Source organism: Furipterus horrens, unplaced genomic scaffold (genome assembly GCF_987537825.1).
Source record: "Furipterus horrens unplaced genomic scaffold, mFurHor1.1.pri manual_scaffold_3, whole genome shotgun sequence".
Classification (NCBI taxonomy): domain Eukaryota; kingdom Metazoa; phylum Chordata; class Mammalia; order Chiroptera; family Furipteridae; genus Furipterus; species Furipterus horrens.
The window spans coordinates 99,268,843-99,289,474 of NW_028327173.1; the positions used below are offsets into that span (position 1 = coordinate 99,268,843).

Here is a 20,632-nt window from a genome sequence, read left to right on the forward strand (position 1 = left end):
AGAAAGGAATTCCTGCTGAGGTGTATACATATTATGATTCTGTTATATCTTTAAATTAATGAGTGGATTTATGGTATTCCCTCCTCCACAGTCTTAATTATCTGTTCACTTGTAAGCTATTAACTAATTTCCTAACTCAACTCACTTGTAAATGGTTAACTGTGGAGGTAATCTTGGAAAAGTCATGTGGAGATTCTGATACTCAAAATCATTTCAGTCATGTAGGTAGGTCTATCCCTAGAAATTAAATTAGTTGGCAATTTCTTCCTTGGCGATTTGTTTTTAAATTTAATTTTAAATTTGGAAAGACCAAAAAGCAGATTTCATATGGCCTATGTTAATAGATAATTTGTAGTGTCTACTTTGAGCTATCAATGGTTAAATAGTAAGTTATATGATTTTGACCAAAATACATACTTTTTAAAAGTATCTTGACATAAAATATTATGTTAAATTCAGGTATATAACATAATGATTCAACATTTGTATGCCTTATGAAGTGATCACCATGATAATTCTAGTAACCATCTTCTCCATACAAAGTTGTTATATTATACTTTGCATTATATCTCTGTGGACCCTGGCTGGTTTGGCTCAGTGGATTGAGCGTCGGCCTGCGAGCTAAGTGTCGCTGGTTCGATCTTCCAGTCAGGGCACATCAGAGAAGGAAAACTCTGACTCCAAAAAACCTCCGCTGCCTTGCGGCATACCTCTTCAGGGGAAAGGCTAAGGGAGTAAACCCCGACAGAAAATCCGGAGCCGGAGTCCCTAAGGCGGTTTGACGTTGTAGTCAACACCGGCAACTCCTGCGGCGCACCTGAAGCCAAGCTGTATTGACTCCGTCTTTCCCTTGGATCCTTCAGCTGCGAAGAGAGGGGGGGTCTGCTGCATGGGCAACAGCAGACCCTCCATATCACCCTGCCCAGGCTCTGTAGCTTCAGCTTCACTGGAGAGGACACTCCAGCGTCATCGCAAGATGTCGATTCAACACGGGAGGAGACAGATACCGTGTCACTCCCGAGTCGGACTGCACAGCCATTCTCGGCGGTGCAGATAGACTCTTAAGAAGCTACACCATCGTCTCTCGAGGCTCTGTAGCTTCAGCTTCACTGGAGAGGACACTCCAGCGTCATCGCAAGATGTCGATTCAACACGGGAGGAGACAGATACCGTGTCACTCCCGAGTCGGACTGCACAACCATTCTCGGCGGTGCAGATAGACTCTTAAGAAGCTACACCATCGTCTCTCGAGACGGACGGCTGCCGACGACGACGATATATCTCTGTGACTTATTTATTGTATAACTAAGAGTTTATACCTCTTGATCCCCTTTGCCTTTTTCCCTCACCTCCTTCCCCTCTGACAGCAGTTTGTATCTACGAGTCTGTTTCTGTTTTTTTTTTTGTTCATTGGATTTTTTTTTTTTTTTTTACATTCCACACATATGTAAAGTCATATGGTATTTGTCTTTCTTTGATTTATTTCACATAGCACAGTACCTTCTAGGTCTATCCATATTGTTGTAAATGGCAAAAATTAACCCTTCTGTGGCGAGTAATACTCCTGTGTGTGTTTTTCACATATCATCCTTATCCATTCATTCATTCATAGATACCTAGATTGCTTCTGTTACTTGGCTATTGTACCCTGGCTGGTTTGGCTCAGTGGATTGAGTGTCGGCCTGCGAGCTAAGTGTCGCTGGTTCGATCTTCCAGTCAGGGCACATCAGAGAAGGAAAACTCTGACTCCAAAAAACCTCCGCTGCCTTGCGGCATACCTCTTCAGGGGAAAGGCTAAGGGAGTAAACCCCGACAGAAAATCCGGAGCCGGAGTCCCTAAGGCGGTTTGACGCTGTAGTCAACACCGGCAACTCCTGCGGCGCACCTGAAGCCAAGCTGTATTGACTCGTCTTTCCCTTGGACCCTTCAGCTGCGAAGAGAGGGGGGTCTGCTGCATGGGCAACAGCAGACCCTCCATATCACCCTGCCCAGGCTCTGTAGCTTCAGCTTCACTGGAGAGGACACTCCAGCGTCATCGCAAGATGTCGATTCAACACGGGAGGAGACAGATACCGTGTCACTCCCGAGTCGGACTGCACAGCCATTCTCGGCGGTGCAGATAGACTCTTAAGAAGCTACACCATCGTCTCTCGAGACGGACGGCTGCCGGTGACTTGGCTATTGTAAATAATGCTGCAATGAACAAGGGAGAGTATTAGTGTTACTGGTATTTTCTTTTCGTTTATTTTCTTTTCGATAAATACCCATGAGTGGAAGTTTGGGTAGTATGGCAATTTTATTTTTAATTTTTTGAGGAACCTCTGTACTGTTTTTTATAGTGGCTGCACCAATTTATAATCCCACCAACAATGCAAAAGGGTTATTTTTTCTTCACTTCTTCACGTTGCAAGTGTTAGTGTGCATGATGATGTCCCAGAGATCCATTAAACCTTTTTCTTTTTGCTGTTGTGACTAGCTGATTTTTGTACTACTTTGTTTTGCAGCATCTAATCTGATGTTGATTTCCTCTAGTGTATATATTTTTTCATTTTAGTTATTCTTAATTCTGATTTTTTTTTCTATCTCTTTGTTGAAGTTTTCACTGAGTTCATCCATTCCTCTCCCCAGTTCATTAGGCATTTCTATAACCACTGCTTTGGATTCTGTTTGATAGATTGCTTTTCTCCATTTCATTTAGTATTTTTTTTCTGGGGTTTTGTCCTTTTTTTGTTTGGAACATATTCCTCTGTCTCCTCATTTTGCCTCTTTCTGTGTTTATTTCCGTGTATTAGATAAATCAGCTACATCTGTCAGCCTTGAAAGAGTGGCCTTATGTAGAAGGTGACCTTTGGGGCCCAGTGGTGCAATTCTCCCTTGTGACCAGAGCCAGATGCTCCAGGAATGCCCCAGTGTGGGTTGTGTGCACACTTCATTTTTGTAGTTGCACTGTAATTACTGCTGACACTCCTGTGTTTGTTGTGTCCATGAGAGGAGGTTAGCTTAGGATCTACCTACGCTGTCATTTTGACTCTCACTACCCAGAGAACTGACCAAAATATTTTAAAGTCAAATTAATATAAGGCCCATTGCATGTTTTTATTGATATAGTTGACATATAACTGTATATGAGCATTTTTATATTAGTGTTTTGATTGTTCTTTTTCTTGCTATTATATTCAGTCTTTCCATTGATGTTTCTTCTCCTGATCTGTTTGGAAGTATTCATGAAGACTTCAGTTTGACTTCTGTAAGTAAGATGATAAATAATTAAGATGACAGAGAATAAAACATGTCATTTTAAAATATAATGATCTTCAGAAATCTATCTAAATTAACCAGTATATTAGTGCTGTAACTTACTACTGTGTACTTTGGAGTTGTGTTTTATTTTGTGAAAATGTTAATAAAAATATAATTCTTCACTTAAAATCTTTTTAGCTGAATCTGCAATTTAACTAGTTCCATTTACTCTCTCCATCATGCAGCTTCTTGAGTGTGAACTAGGTATCCTAGTAGTTCCTTGGTGTTTGAGAATTCCTCCACATTTTTCCTCTTTAACCAAAGAAGCTCTGCTTTTCTCTTATTTCTGTAAGTTCTCTAATAGCATTTTATTTGAACACAAAGTTCTATGGCAAAGCCAAAGCCAAACACACACACACACACACACACACACACACACACACTATATATATATGCACATACACTTTTAACAAACATATGTATTTAGGGATGATTCACACACTTTATCAATTGTATAAATTTAGCTGTTGAAATCCAAACTCCAGCTATCTTAAAAACAAATAGATCCCATGAGAGGTAATACCTCCTTTTATTTCATGGTGATATCTCGAAATGAAATTCAGTATAATGCTCAAATGTGAAGGATATTGTTTACATGATAATTACATTCATGGAAAGTTGTTCATGAACACCCATGTATATAGTTTTTGAGATTCGCAATAAATAAATAATTCTAGGCTCCAGTTCTTAGCCACTTGAACAGTTGGTGGGGACCTTGTGGAATATGCAGTAATTCTTCATGACGGATTCTTTTGTGGTGTATTGTTAGATACTTAGCATCTGTTGTTGGCCCTTGCCCAGTAAACACGTCTAGTATCTCCTAGTATTTGTGATAACTAAGCCCTTCAGGGATTTCTAAAGCACTTCAGTTAAGAACTACTGACTTTCATGATTCAAGATCCATCTTTGGGATCAGGAAGAAGAGCCAAACATCCCCTGAACAGTATGGATCCTATTAGGAAGAAGGGAGAAGAGCTACTGCGATAGGTACCCATAACTGTCTCAAGCGTTCCCCTGTGTAGTTAACATACAGTAATATTCCAGTCACAGACCAATAAAACTGATATTGCTGCGAAAAAGAAAAAAGAAAAAAAATCTCTGGTTTGTCATTAGCTTGAAGGATGTGTGTGTGTGTGTTGTGTAAGGAGGGGGTATGAGTATCGCTCAAGAAAGAAAACATACGACCTAAATTTTCTGCCCTATATCATTTCCATAATTATTATATTTATAAATATGAGTTCCTAACTAAGCAATCTGCAGGACAAGAGTGAATAGGAGCTGTGGAAGTTGATATGGAGAGTTTAAGCCATTCTTTCCATTGTGAACATAGAAAGAGGGCTAGAAAAGGACATGGAGGAAAGATCCTCCTAAATTGAGAAAGGCCTTGCCGGCCATTTGACCAACTATGCTTTTTTCTGTCTTTTAGAACAAGCTAATTTCTACATGATAATTTTCCAGTGTTTGGAAATAGCTGCTGTGTCCTTAAAATCTTCTCTTCTCCTAACTAATACTCTAAATCATATAGACGTCTCCAAGTTCCTGTGCTTGTAGTCAGTCACTTGATGTGGTAGTTCTCCTCTGAGTTTATACTTTGGTCCATCTTCAAGAGTGGACACAAGAACCCGATGTGACCCTGACTACTGGGAAGCAGCTGGAAGTGCACATTGAGTTAAATCTCTCTGTTGACTTACATTGAGCAGTAATTAACTGTGAACCAAAACCCCACATTTTATATTTGCTTCTGCTACTCACAGGACCGTATCTCTTCAATTTTACTCTCTAAAAATTATGTATTTCGTACCAAATTCATCTGCTTAGTTCTCCCCTTCCCCCGTGGTATCTTGTTAGATTTGCTCTAGATTATTGAGATCTTCTTAAGGTCTTGTTCTATTACCCAGCAGAGGCAATTATGGTAGAAAGAGGTCTAGGTTTGAAGTGAGCAGGCTCTGTTTTTTCATGGTCTGCTTCTTACTAATTGAATAACTTTGGGTATATCACTGAAGGTGTCCAGTTTTCTCCTGGACAAAGTTGGAATGGTCATGCCTATTCCTCGGAGACTGATGAGGAATAATTGAAATAATACATAGGGCTATAGTCCTTAATCTGCAGGCTCTACCTTTCATAGGTTGGGTTATTATTTTCAAACACATATATTCATCTAAGTTGTTAATAAGCTTTTGATTATTTGATTGTGTTAATAAGAATTCAGTTATTTGATTGTATTATTCAGTTGTTCTTCCTACTTTTATTTCTTCTGATCGGTTAGATTTGAGGGGGGGAAACTTATTATAGATAAGACTTTAAATCACCCAAAAAGTTTTTTCATTTTTTGGGAAGAACCATTTTCCTTCAACTAAAGAGAGTTATTTAATAGGGGTCAGAAGATGCAGCAGGCTCAGGTGGAGGGAAGAGTTTGAAAGGATAAGGCAATTAAGTCCAGATGAGAATTTCAAAGAACACAGCTTGTTTAAAGTGGCTAGTGAGACATTGTTTACTTTATTTCATGTGCTTTACAAGGATCACATAAGGATAACACTAGGTCTGGGGCAAGAGGGAATATGGCCTCCCAACCCTCAGTCTCACCTGTGCACCTTTCCAGTGCTGTTCACTGCTCTCTTTCTGATTTTAGTTGCCATTTAAACTCAAAGTGTGGAGGAGGAGCATATATACCATCCCTCTTTACCTTGTTCTGTACTCCATTTCCCATCCATAGGTTATCAGGGCTATCAACAAATGTTTCATTTGCTTGAAGGTACCTTAATAATTCGTTGGCCTTTTAATTATATTTGTTGACAACCAAAAAAGGCATTGAGTAGACTACATTCTGCCAGAAATAAAGATTGGAACATATTAAATATATGAACATAATAAATATTAAATACTTTTAAATTTATAAAGTTTTTAAAAAGTTGCTGGGGCTAAATGAAATTGTTAGGAAATATAATCTGTGCTTGGAAATTGAGTTTAAAGAGTGTATTTTATCTGTGGTTTGAATACCTCAAAGGAATGGGACCTATTTATTTCCATATTATCATATTGACTTTAATATGTTATTATGATTTATATATGAAACAGTAAACAAATGTGGGTGAGAACTTTTCCTGGAAAGTGGTTTTTGCCTTAGTTTTTAGTCAAGGATCTTAAACTAAGGCCCTAAATTAGTCAACATTTATTCCAGAGAATGGTCTTACACCTGAGAGAGCACAGGGAAAGTGCTTTCCGTGAGCCACAATAGCAGTGACAAATGCCATTCCTGGAATTCTATTTACAAAAATAGTCCTGAACTGTAAAAGATGTTTTATTTATCACCATTGGGGTCTGTAATTTTGATGAGAAATTACTTTAATTAGCTAGAACTCTGAAGAGTACAGAACATTCTAGTCTTGTCTATTACTGACATTGGGGCAGAGTTCCCTACACTCTTGTGCCTTCATTCCTGAAAAGAGGGAGACTATTCTACATAAAAATTAATGTGAAGGTCCAAGATTTTTAAAGGGGCCATCATATGGATTGGATTATAATTCTCTTATAAGCTATTTTCTAAGAGTTTCTACAATTTCTGAATTCCTTTAAAATATTTTATATCTTTTTTTGTTCACAAAGAATTAAATAGAATAACTATTAACAAGACCTCCTTTCATAAGCACAACAGCTTAGCCTATTTTCTTAGTTAACTGTATTTCAACAATCTGTTTCTCTATATAACTATTAAATTTCAAAGTGAATTTTACTTGATTCTATAGTGTATTATGTAATAACGAGCAATTAATAGAATTATAGAATTGTATGTTTCTGTATTAATATTGGGAAAGAAGGAACCAAAGAACACCAAAGTGTTGAGTGTTGATACTGAACACCAGATATTATAATTAAACTTAATAAGTGATAAATGATACTTGTTAGGCTCTCAATTTGTTACTATAAATGTAATTTTCTCAAAATTTGTTTTGCTTTTAGGAACAGCAACTTTTGATTGTCCTAAGTAATTGCTGCTACCTAGAAAATCACACCTTTCTAAACATAGCAGAACATTTTGAAAAGCATAACTTCCAAGGAGTAGAAAAAATAACACAGGTAAATGAATTATGTTAAATGGATAATTGGTTATTTTATCAATTTAGTTTCCAAACTATTTTCTCAGCACCCTCTTTCTTTTTTTTCTTTAAATATGCCTTATTGTTTATGCTATTACAGTTGTCCCAATTTCTTTTTCCTTTGTTCCCTTCCACCCAGTGACCCTCCTCCCTCCAGTTGTCCACCCCCCCTTAATCCATGCCCATTGGTTGTGCATATAGTTCTTCTGAGCATCTTCCTATCTACTCCACTCCCTCCTACTGTGCTTCTTAATTCCTGTATCATCTCCCTCCCTTTCCCTCTTCCCCGACCCCACTGACCTCCCTCCAAAATGTTCCTCATACCTATAATTCTTTTCCCACTCTTGCTGCCTACTTAGGTTCCTTTGTTTCAATCCCCTAGCTTCTGTTGTTGGTTGTTGTGATACAGTTTTCATTTTAATGTTCATAGTTTTGATCCTCTTTCTCCTAAACAACTCCCTTTAACATTTCATATAACAGTGGTTTGGATCTGATGAACTCCTTCAGTTTTACTTTGTCCTGGAAGCACTTTCTCTCCCCTTCTATTCTGAATGACAGCTTCACTGGATAGAGTAATCGTGGTTGTAGGTTTTTGATTTTCATTACTTTGAATATTTCTTGGCAGTCCCTTCTTGCTTGCAGAGTTTCTTTCGAGAAATCAGTTTATAGTCTTATTGGAACCCCTTTGTACGTAATTCTCTTCTTCTCTCTTGCTGCTTTTAAGATTCTCTCTTTATCCTTAATTTTTGACATTTTGATTATAATGTGTCTTGATGTGGTTCTCCCTGGGTCCAGCTTTTTTGGGACTCTCTGTGCTTCCTGGACCTGTAAGTCTATTTCCTTCCCCAAGTTGGGAGAGTTCTGTTTCATTATTTTTTCACATAATTTTTCAATTTCTAGTTCTTCTTCTTCACCTTCTGGCAGCCCTATGATTTGAATGTTGGCCCACTTATAGCTGTCCGTTAAGTTTCTGAGCCTCTCCTCATTTTCCTCACTTCTCATTTTCTCTTTCTGCACTGTTTGTCTGTTCCTTCCCTATGTTTCGATTTGTTGATTTGATCCCTGGTTTTCTTGCCCTCACCACTAGTTTCATATGTATTTTTGTTCATTTCAGCAGAACTATCCTTCATTCCTTCCCTGTCTTGTTTAAGATCTGTTAGGGCTATAAGCATTTTTATAACCAAAGGTCTGAACTGAGCCTCAGAAAGATTTTCTATCTACTGCTTCGTTAGATTAGAAATTTGCTGTCTGGTCAGCTGTGTCACCGGGATCTCTATCATGATCTGTGCCATCCTGACCGTTTTGTGTTTACCTTTGCTTCCTGGTCAGGGCTGTCATACCCCCTACACTATAGGAGGTGGAGCGCCTTGCACTCATCACAACTGGGCGACCCATTTCACCACGCAGTGGCATTTTCTGTGGGGGTGGGGGTCCAAGATGGATTCCTGCCGTTCATTCTCCGCTGAGAGACTGGGAGCCTCCTTCTCCGTCCCCACCCTCTCCGGGCCTCACAGTCCAAGGCAATGGAGGTCTGCCTTCCCCGGCTTAGGAATCGCAAGCTGACGGGTCTGTTCTGCAGCCAAGGGTGCCCCCAGGCGCTTCTCGCCTACCCTTAAACAACGTTGTCTGTGCTTACTGCTGTCCTGCCTCCGTCACTGCTGCAGCCACGGGTAGCACAGCTTGAACTCTCTTCCCCGGCTTCGCCCCTCCTACCTGTCCTGATAAGCACCACTTCTTCATAACTTCATATGTTGGACTTCCATTTATTTTCTGGAACTTCTGGTTATTTCTGGTTTTTCAGTAGTTGTATTCCTTCTTAGTTGTGGAGGGAGACAGAGCGTATCAGTCTAGGCCTCCATCTTGGCCAGAAGTCTCCTGTGTTTGTTTGCCTCCCTGTCCCAGGGAGAGCTGTCGCTCCTACTATGTTGTAAGGGGCGGAGCCTTAGGTATTCATCAGTAATGGGCGACCTGTTTCACCACGTTGTGGCATTGTAAGTGGGGGAACAGTTTGAGAAGGAACAATGCCGCCTCCCCAGCACTCGCCCCCACCTCCGCACCAGACTGGCGCCCCAGCAGCTGCTGCCCTGGCCGTGGCCCCCAGATTGGGCGGGTCTGTAGATGTTTGCCCCTCTAGCTGCTGTCCTGGACTTCGTTCCCAGAGTGGGTGGGTCTGCGGATGTTCTAGGTCCCGTGGGGGCTCTTTAAAGAAGCGGACTCTGCTGAGAGACCGGGAGCTTCTGCCTCCGTCCCAACCCCCAGTGGTTTGCACAGTCAAAAGCAATGAGGCTTGATTTTTCCTGGCGCTGGGACAGTGAGCTGTGCAGTCTGGTGAGGAGCTGGGAACAGTCCCCAGGTGTCCCTCCTCGTTTTTTAAAATGTGTAATTGCGCTTTCTTTCTGCCTGCTGCTGTTACCACTGCTGTGACTACCACACCGTGTTCTCTCTGCCCTGGCGCCACCCCTCCTACCTGTCTGGATGAGTATTTCTTCTTTATATCTTTGTTTGCTGGACTTCCATGCATTTTTGTTTTCTGGAACTTCTGGTTGTTTCTAGTTTTGAAGTAGTTGTACTCCTTCTTAGTTGTGGAGTAAGACGCAGCATGTCTGTCTACGCCTCCATCTTGGTTGGAAGTCTCTTTTTCTTTCTTATAGTATTACCTCTATTTACCCTCCTCACACCCATATTTACTCCCCCCACCCTATTTTTGAATGATTCCTTTCCTTCTCTTAAGTCATCTTGAGTAATTAATTTAATACTTTCTTCTTTCCTCTAGAGCAGCGGTTCTCAACCTGTGGTTCGTGACCCCTTTGGGGGTCGAACGACCCTTTCACAGGTGTTGCCTAAGACCATCGGAAAACACATATAATTATATATTGTTTTTTGATTAATCACTAGGCTTTAATTATGTTCAATTTGTAACAATGAAAAATACATCCTGCATATCAGATATTTACATTACAATTCATGAAAGCAAAATTACAGTTATGAAGTAGCAACAAAAATAATTTTATGGTTGGGGGTCACCACAACATAAGGGTCGCAGCATTAGGAAGGTTGATAACCACTGCTCTACAGCAAAGTTTCCTCAAGGTTAGAGCTGATTTACTTCCCACTTAAGCTGTTCATAAGTGAGGGAAAAACAATAACGATGGAAAGGCATAAAACCCAACTTTAAGAATCACCTCAACTTTGACTCCTTTTAGATTAAAGCTACTACTTATAGCTAACAGGGTATGCCCTTAGCCTGCAGAAAGTTTCTCTTTCTGCTTAATCATACCTTTTCCTCTTTCCCTTTCCATATGCGTACAGTGATCCTTTTGCTTTATTCCTTAAACAGACAGACAGGTGCTCGGTTGCGCGCAGGCATACACCCTCTTGCACACACGACTGGCTTACAACAGCTGTTGGAAACTTAGTATCTTACCTGAAAAACACATACTCTCCACTCTCTAATCCATGGGTGTAGCAAGGTTGAACAATTATGAGTTCTGTATCAATGGGGAAGATTTTTTAAAAAGTTACACTTTGTTGTTTATATTTTTCCAAGTAAGCAGAAAGGGAAAAAATGAAGTAACTTAGTTATTAAAGGTTGGTTGGTTGCTGGGCAAAAGTTTATCAGATTTCTAAGTAAAACTAAGCTAGAACCACTTTTAATGTCAGTACACTTTTCTCAGTGCAAAGGATAAGAAAGATAATAATCTTGTTAATCTTACAATCAAAATATACTCTTGATGGATTATATACTTTTCACAAATGATGGTTCCAGTTCATGAGCTAGACTGGAATTTTTTTTTTTTTTCAAAGAATGAAAATGTAAAAGTGGGTGGCTCTGTCTTTTCCTGCTTTTAGTAAAGATTAATCATTCTGATGAGAAATGTGACCAAAGACTGTAGGGCCAAAAGTCAACTTTATTTCCAGAAATTTTTGTGTTGAGAACTGCAAGATGCTCTCTTGCAGTAAAAAGGGGACACTTTGTTTCTATGCAGTAACGATAATGACATCAATATATTTTTAGGAGAAGTTTTTATCATTTAAAAAATATATGAAATGATTAGGAATTATATATATAAAAGAAGCATTAAGTTTGGTTTTTTTTAGGTTTTTACAGAGTTATAAGTAGGAACTGTTGTCGTGGTTTATATCATTGAGTTAGAATGAAAGTGACATAGAAATAGGCTTATGTTCTTCCTAGTCTTTGTCCAGATCATTTTGAGACATGAAGGATTTGGGAGAAGGGTCAACTTAGAATAAGTGGTAGACCTACTTTTTACATTCAGAATTTGGAAATTGTGTTTTCTGTGTTTCATTGATTATGTTGTTATAGTTGTCCCAATTTCTTTTCCCTTTGCTTTCCTCCTCCCAACAGCCCCTCTCCCTCCAGTAGTCCCAGCCTTCTTAGTCCATGTCCATGTGTCATACATATAAGCTCTTTGACTTTACCCTTTCGTGTACTATTCTGAATATCCCCCTGTCTACTCTCTGCCGCTCCTACTCTGCTTCTTAATTCCTCCTCCATTTCCCTCCTTTTCCCCTTTATCCCCCTCCCAGCTGAAACCCTTCTCAATGTTCCCCATACCTATGATTCTGTTCCCACTCTGGTTGTCTGCTTAGTTTGTTCTTGTTTTTATTTTTTTAATTCTGTTGTTGATAGTTGTGATTTTGTTGTCATTTTAATGTTCATAATTTTGATCTTCTTTATCATAAATCCCTTTGACATTTTACATAATAATGGCTTGGTGATGATGAACTCCTTTAGCTTTACCTTGTCTGGGAAGCACTTTATCTGCCCTTCCATTCTAAATGTTAGCTTTGCTGGATAGAGTAGTCTTGGTTTTAGGTCCTTGCCTCTCATCACTTGGAATATTTCCTGCCAGTCCCTTTTCACCTACAGAATTTCTTTTGAGAAATCAGCTGATAGTCTTACAGGTATCCCTTTATAGGTAATTATCTTATTTTCTCTTGCTGCTTTTAAGATTCTTTCTTTATCTTTAAGCCTTTGGCATTTTAATTATGATGTGTCTTGTGTGGTCTTCTTTCAGTCTAGCTTGTTTGGGACTCTCTGTGCTTCCTGGACCTGTATGTCCATTTCCTTCCCCAAATTAGGGATGTTTTCCTTCATTACTTCTTTCACATAATTTTTCAATTTCTTGGTCTCCCTCTTCTCTTCCTGTCACCCCTTTGTTTTGGATGTTGGCAAGTTTAAAGCTATCCTAGAGGTTTCTAAGCCTCTCCTGATTTTTTTCAATTCTTGTTTCCTCCTTTTGTACTGGTTGACTGTTTGTTTCTCCCTTATGTTCCAATTCATTGATTTGAACCCTGGTTTTCTTTCATTTACCACTAGTTTCATGTGGATTTTCCTTCATTCCCTTAGTATAGCCTTCATTTATCCCATGTCATGCTTAATCTTTTCTGTCAGGTCTGTGAGATCTTTTATCACCAGTACTTTGAACTGTGCGTTTTTTAAATTGACTGTCCCCTCATTTTTTAGGTTGGCTATCTCCTTGTCGCTTAGTCCTCCCACTGGAAACTTGATCTGCCCCCTCTTTTGGGCTGTACTTCTCTGTTTCCTCATCTTGACAGCTTTCTGTGTTTGCCTCTGTGTCTTAGGTAGAGCTGCCACACCTGTTACGTTAAGGGGCAGAGCCTTATGTATTCATCAGTGTTGGTGACCCATTTTACCACATTGTGGTACAGTATGTAGGGGAGGGGACTGAGAGGGAACAGTGCTGCTTGCCCTGCACCCACTGCTTTGAGACTTGTAGTTTCTTCCTCTGCCCCAATTCCCCCCCCCCCCCCCCCCCCTGGTTTTTACAGTCAGGAGCAATGTGGCTCTATTTTCCCCGGTGCTGGAACCACAGTTGTGCAGTGTGGTCTGGGGCTGGGATCGCTTCCCAGGTTTAAAATGTATGACTGTGCTTTTTGCCATGGTTACCATCCCTGTTACACTGCTGCTGTTGCTGCTGCTGCAGTCAACCCCGCTGCCGCTAATCCTGCTGCCAGCCATCCCACCAAGCACCACGCCTGCAGCTGCTGTCACATCCCCGTACCTCTCCGTCTGGGCTCCACCCCTCCTACCTTTCTAGCTGAATATTCTTCTTTATTCCTTTGTAGAATTTCCGTGTAGTTTTTACTTTCTGGGTTTTTAAGTTTTTGAAGTGGTTGTAAATTCCTTTTTAGTTGTGAGCGAGACACAACGTGTCTACCTACTCCTCCACCTTGGCCAGAAGTCCCAGAATTTGGAATTTTTTTAATTGACTGGTGAATATTTCAAAATTATTCAGTTGTGTAAATAGTAAACTAGATTTAAATTACAGTATTCTTTTTCTTTTTGATTCTGCTTGTTATGGGTAAATACATTAATTTTATGATATTAGCCAAATAAAAAAATATTTTTGTATTACGGGAAAAGAAGGTGTTAACTGCTAAGTGTTTCTCACACTTTCATTTTCAAATGATACATAACTATAGAGGCATGATCCTAGAAAAATCATGGGGGCCCATAGATCACATGAATAATTTGGTATCCATTTTTTAAAATTTAAATTTATTGGGGTGATATTGGTTAATAGGATCATATGGGTTTTAAGTCTACATTACTATGATACATGATCTCTATATTACTTTATATGCCCACCACCCAAAGTCAGATCCTCTTCCACCACTATATATTTGTCTCCTTTTACCCTTTACTACCTTCCCACCCCTCTTTTCTCTGGGAACCACCAAACTCTTTCAGTTTTATATCCCACATATGAGAGAAATCATACAGTTATTAGCTTTTTCTGTCTGACGTTTATTCTAAAGGCCCACATATGTTGTCAGAAATGGCAGTATTCTTTTCTTGTGGCTGAGTAGTATTCCATTATAGACTTGTACCACATCTTATTTATCCAGTCATATATCGAAGAACACTTTGCTTGTCCCCATGTTTTGACCACCAAGAATAATTATGCAATAAACATAGGGGTGCATATATTTTTGCAAATAAATGTTTTTGAGTTTTTTTGTTAGATACCCAGAAGAGGGATTGTTGGATCATATGGTAACTCTATTCTTAATTTTTTGAGGAACTGCTATATTGTTTTCCAAAGTGGTTGTACCAGTTTACATCCCTACCAGCAGTGAATGAGGGTTCCTTTTTCTGTATACCCTCTCCAACACTTGTTTATTACTTGTCTTTTTTATAATAGTCATTCTAACAGGTATGAGGTGGTATCTCATTGTAGTTTTGATTTGTATTTCCATGATAGCTAGTGAAGTTGAACATTATTTCATATATCTGTTGGCTATTTGTATGTCTTCTTGGGAGAGGTGTCTGTTCAGATCCTCTGCCCATTTTTTTAAATTGTATTGTTTGCTTGCCTATTGTTGAGTTGTATGAATTCTTTATATATTTTGGGTATAACCCTTTGTCAGAGCTGTTGTTTGCAAATATTATCTCCCATTTTGGTGGTTGCCTTTTTGTTTTGTTGTTGATTTCTTTTGCTGTGCAGAAGCTTTTTAGTTTGATATAGCCCCATTCATTTACTTTTACCTTTACTTTTCTTGCCTATGGGGTCAAATTCATAAAATGTTCTCTGTGATCCCCAGGTCCATAAGTTTAATACATATATTTTCTTTTATGTACTTTATTGTTTTAGATCTTATATTTCGGTCTTTGATCCATTTTAAGTTAATTTTTGTAAATGGGGGCAAACCGTAATCTAGTTTTATTCTTTTGCATGTCACTTTCCAGTTTTCCCAGTACCATTTATTGAAGAGGCTTTCTTTGCTCCATTGTATGTTTTTCGCTCCTTTTTAAAATAATTATTTGCCCCATACATGTGGTTTTGTGTCTGGGCTCTGAATTCTGTTCTGTTGGTCTCTGTGCCTGTTTTTCTGCCAATACTATGTTGTTTTGATTGTCATAGCTCTGTAGTATATAATTTGACGTCAGGTAGTGTGATACCTCTGGCTTCCATTCTTTAGTTCTGTTTCTGCTTTTGGAATAATAGTTCACTGTGTCCTTATAATTTAGTGTCACTGAACACTAGATATTCTCTCAGATCTTCTTTCAGGAGTGAACTGGTGGTTTGAAAAGGGTTTATCTAGGTATATTTCCTCCAGCTTTCTTATTGATACTTTTACCAGAAGGATGAAAGTGACCACTTGCTAATTCTCTAAATCTTGTTATTCATCTTCAAAGTAGAATTAGTTTAAATATAGGGATAGTATATAAATAACCATGCTTTAGAAGTTTATTAAATTTAATGACCAATGGTCATTTAAAGCTAGAATGATTTCATATATATAATTTTATTTGATGCAAATAACCTTGTAAAGTAATTAAGGTATTAACTCCATTTTTTTAATACAGAAAGATGCTCAGAGAGGTTAATAATTTGATCTGTATAAGTAGCAAAGGAAAGCAGGACTCAACGTTAAGTTTTCTCTTTCTAAGTCAAGAATGCTTTTTGGTCCAGCACTATCTATCTTAAAATAAATAAAAAAATTGTTCCCATGGAAATACACTAAAGGAAAATTGTGGTAGCTATAATTATATAATTCTGATGATTTTTTTTTTTACATATATGAAATGCTATTTTAACCTGTGCTAGTTTTTATTTGAAAAGCAAACGTCCAATTTAGAGTTTGTATAATTACAAATTTTCAATTTATTCAAGACTGTAGTCATTAAACAAATTTGTCATTAAATTCTTGATTGAGGTTTTATTCCAACATAGGGGTTGAAGGGAGGGCAGTTTCTTCCTTTAATATGTTTAGGGAAGATCTTTTACATATAGCAATCAGTTTTAAAGAACATTTGATTGTTTATCTTAATTATATATAATTCTTAAATTTCATTTAAAACCATTTGAATTCACAAACATGAATGACTATAACTTGTGTCCTCACTTTGTTTTATTTCCCCTGTCTCTTCATAATATAAATACACTAAATTTTGTTTAGAGCCTATTATTATAAAATATATTAGTTGTAAATTAATCCATTTGGGAGTTTAAGATCTTATGGACAGGAATTATAAATTGGTCAGATGTGTCCCTGCCTAATAAATATTAAACTTAATTTTTCATCCTATTTAACTTCTTCATGTTCTTTGTGTAAATTGAAAGGGATAAAAGAAACATACCGATGTGAAATGGTAATACAGTAGTAATGACTCAAGGACCGCTTTTCCAAAAAGAAAGTAATTCAGAAAAGCTTTCCCCAAGCAAGGAAGGATAAAAGCTTTCACATTGAAGGTATTGTTTAAGACATGCAGAAAAGCTCTAAGTCTCTTTGGAAAGTTAGGGAGGTATAAAAAACAAATAGGTAGAAACCATCAGTTTACCTGTCAGGTAGGATGTGGGATTGTTAATTCAAAAACCTTGAACCTGATCAGATAAAATTCTGTTCCTTAAATAGTTGTCTTTAACCTCCTTTTACTTTTCCTCTTCTCTGGATTGTACTTTGTTTCCTCTTCACATTCTACACATTTTCCTTGGGAGATCTCATCTGTTCTTGCTGCTTTATTTATTATCCATGCCCATGATTCCAAAAATACTTATTTTTAGCTATCATATTGTTCCTAGGATTCAGTTCTATTTCCTATGAGATATCTTCACTATAAGTTTCTACTGGGATTTCAGATCAGCAGGCCCAAAGCAAAATAATTTTCTTTCCTCCTTCAAATCAGCTTCTTCTTTATGTTTTCAATCTTGGTCAGTAGTCATTGAATCAGTAAGACAGGCACCTGGTAATTGTTCTTGACTCTACCCTCCATGTGGGTTTATGCTGAGTCTTCTCAGTTCACTCCTTGACCCATCTTCTAAATCTGTTTCCACCTATCTCTTCTGCTCTTCCTGTCCAAACTCTCAGTCCCTTTTCACCAATGTGCAAAATTGCATGAGCCTCCCTCCCAGATTCTTTGCTTAGTCTCTAAATTCTTTCACTCCCCAATTCATCATCTATGGCATTTCCAGCATGGGCTTTCAGAAATTCAGATCTGATTATATTATTATTCTTCCTTCCCACATTTCAGTGCCCCTCACTGTCTGAAGAATAAGACCTAAATCCCTTAGGCTGACGCTTGACCAGTGTTTTAATATTCTCTCATGTCATTCATCTCTCCTACTCCAGTTTCCTATCATCTAGCCACTTATCTTTCCTTGAACATTTTATATGATTTGTCTGCTCATTCATTCATTCAACATTAGCTTACCAAGCTCTATTTTAAGAATACTTACCTATTGGTTGTGTTATACTATATGCCTGGAATGCCTTTTCCTCAGTCACAACATAACAAAATCTTGATGATCATCCTTCAAAGCCCATCTCAGATACGGATATCTCACCCTGTAAAGAGACTTTTATGGCCTCTCTCTGTTCTTCCCAAGTACAAAATGAATCAACTAATCTTCCTATGATGCTTTGTTCACACCCCAGGAATAGCATTTTACGCATTACATTATGATTAGTTTAATACTGGTGTACTGCTTTAGACTATAAATTTTTTCAAATATTTTGTATTAAGGATTTTATCCTTACAAAAGAGTAGATCTTATGTAGATATAAGAATGATACAATGGACATGTGAACCCACCACCAAGCTGAAGAAACAAAGCATCATTACAAGAACCCTGCTTGCCCTGATCATTTGTTTGCATCACACTCCTTTCCCCATAGAGTTACTGCTGCACCTTGTGATTTTCAAACAATACATTGTTTGATACTACCTGTTTGTTTGTTTGTTTTTAATTTAAAGATTTTATGTATTTTTAGAGATTGGGGAAGGGATGGAGAAAGAGAAGGAGAAAAACATCAGTGTATGGTTTTATCTTATGCACCCCCAACTGGGGACCTGGCTCACAACCCAGGCATGTGCTCTGACTGGGAATTGAACCAGCAACACTTGGTCCACTGAGCTACACCAGCCAGGAATATTACCTGTTTTTGACTATCACATAGCATAAATGGGATTACATGGTATTTTTCTATATTTCCTATTTACTCAAAGTTGTTTTGATGTTTACTCATGTTATTGTATGTAGGTTATAATTATTTATAAAATGAACTTGACAGTGTCTCTTTTTCTTTGTCTGAAAAAGTTTGTGTAAGATTGGAATTATTTGTTCTTTGACTAGAAGAACTCTCTGGTAAAACCTTCAATGCTTGGTATTTTCATTGTGAGATGATTTTTAATAACTGGCTAATTTCTTTAATCTTTAAAGAACCATATAGGTTTTGCTTTTTCTCTCTTTTTAGTTGTATGGTCAACTGTATGTTTCTTTGACTTCGTTTTGTCTGAATGTTCAAATTTATTGGGCCTGATATTTTTATAATAGTTTCATATTATTCCAATCTCAACTGCATCTTCAGTTTGAGCCCTACTTATACTAAAGATTGCTTACTTAACATTTTCAGTCTTTTCTTGATCAATCTTTCCAAAGTCTTTTTAAGAAACAGCTTTTGGTTTTACTGATCTCTCTTTAATTCTGTTTTTCCTATTGTAGTACTACAATGCTTAGCTTATTTATTTATTTATTTTTAGCTTATTTGTTTCAAACTTTTCTGCCATTTTATTAAAATATTTTATTGATTATGCTATTACAGTTGTCCCAATTTCTCCCCCTTTCCCCCTCCACTCAGTACCCCTCTTCCCTTCAGCAATCTCCTCCTTAGTTCATATCCATGTGTTATGCATATGAGTTGTTTGGCTTCTCCATTTCCTATACTGTTCTTAACATCATCCTGTCTCTTTTGTACCTATCAATTATGCTTCTTAATCCATGTACCTTTTCTCCCATTCTTCACCTTCTCCCTCTCATTTGATAACCCTCCAGATAATCTCCATATCTAGGATTCTGTTCCTCTTCTAGTTGTTTGCTTAATTTGTTTTTGTTTTTCTTAGGTTCAGTTGTTGATAGTTGTGAGTTTGTTATTATTTTAATATTCATAGTTTTAATCTTTTTTTTAAATAAGCCCCTTTAACATTTCATATAATAAAAAAGGGCTTGGTTGATGATGAACTCCTTTAGCTTTACCTTGTATGGGAAGCACTTTTTCTGCCCTTCCATTCTAAATGATATCTATGCTGGATAGAGTAATCTTGGTTGTAGGTCCCTGCTGTTTATCACTTTGGATACTTATTGCCAGCTACTTCTTGCATGCAAAGTTTCTTTTGAGAAATCAGCTGATACTCTTATGGGAACTCCTTTGTAGCTAATTTTCTGCTTTTCTCTTGCTGCTTTTAAGGTTTTCTTTTTATCTTTAACTTTCTGCATTTTAATTATGATGTATCTTGGTGTGGTCCTCTTTGGGTCCAAATTGTTAGGGATTCTGTGCTTCCTGGACTTGTATGTCAAATTCCTTTGCCAAATTAGGGCAGTTTTCTTTCATTATTTTAAAAGATTAGTTGGCAGTTTCTTGTTCTTCCTCTTCTTCTGGCATCCCTATGATTCGGATGTTGGCATTTTTGGAGATGTCCCAGAGCCTTCTTAAATTTGCCATTTTGTTTTGAATTCTTGTTTTTTCATTTTGCTCTGGTTGAATGTTTATTTCTTCCTTATGTTCCAAATCATTGATTTGAATCCCACCTTTCTTCCCTTCACTGTTGGTTTTCTTTGGATATTTTTTTTTATTTCATTTAGTGTAGCCTTCATTTCTCCCCTTATGCTTTTGTCATATTCAGTGATATCTCTGAACATTCTGATTACCAGTGTTTTGTACTCTGCATCTGATAGATTTGCTATCTCTGCTTTGCTTAGCTTTTTCTGAGGTTATCTTCTGTTCTTCTTTTGGGGGAAATTTCATTGTCTCTTCAATTTTGAAGCCTCCCTGAGTTTGTTTCTATATACTAGGTAGAGCAGCTTCAACTCCCTGTCTTAGCACAACTGTTAAGTTCTATGGACCAAGCCTTGGGTATTCGCCAGGCTGTGGCAACTTGCTTCACCGCTTTGTAGCTCCATGTAGGGGAGGGGAGGGATTGTAGAGGGGATAATGCCACCTGCTGCCTGACCTCTGGAGGCTTGACTGGCATTGGCCCCATTTCCAGTCACTTTAACCACTTTCTGTATGTGACTGGTAGCCCTGCAGCTGCTGTCCTGGTGGTGGTTCCCAGAGTGGCAGGGTTTGTGTATATTCTGGGCCTGTGCATTCCCTGTAAATAGACTCTCCTAAGAAAGTGGTAGTTTTTTCTACCACCCTAACCACCACTGGTTTTTACAGCTAGCAGTTATGAGGCTTTATTTTTCCTGGCA

At 38.0% G+C, this 20,632-nt stretch overlaps 1 protein-coding gene across 1 annotated transcript in view; it reads left to right on the forward strand.

Annotated features, from left to right (window-relative positions):
* EXOC2 (exocyst complex component 2) overlaps positions 1–20,632 on the forward strand; it is a 239,568-nt gene that overhangs the window by 127,138 nt on the left and 91,798 nt on the right. Inside the window, exons 20-21 of the mRNA XM_090269916.1 lie at positions 3,181–3,247; positions 7,258–7,374. Coding sequence (XP_090126042.1) covers positions 3,181–3,247; positions 7,258–7,374 — 184 coding nt within the window. The remainder of the gene's footprint in view (positions 1–3,180; positions 3,248–7,257; positions 7,375–20,632) is intronic.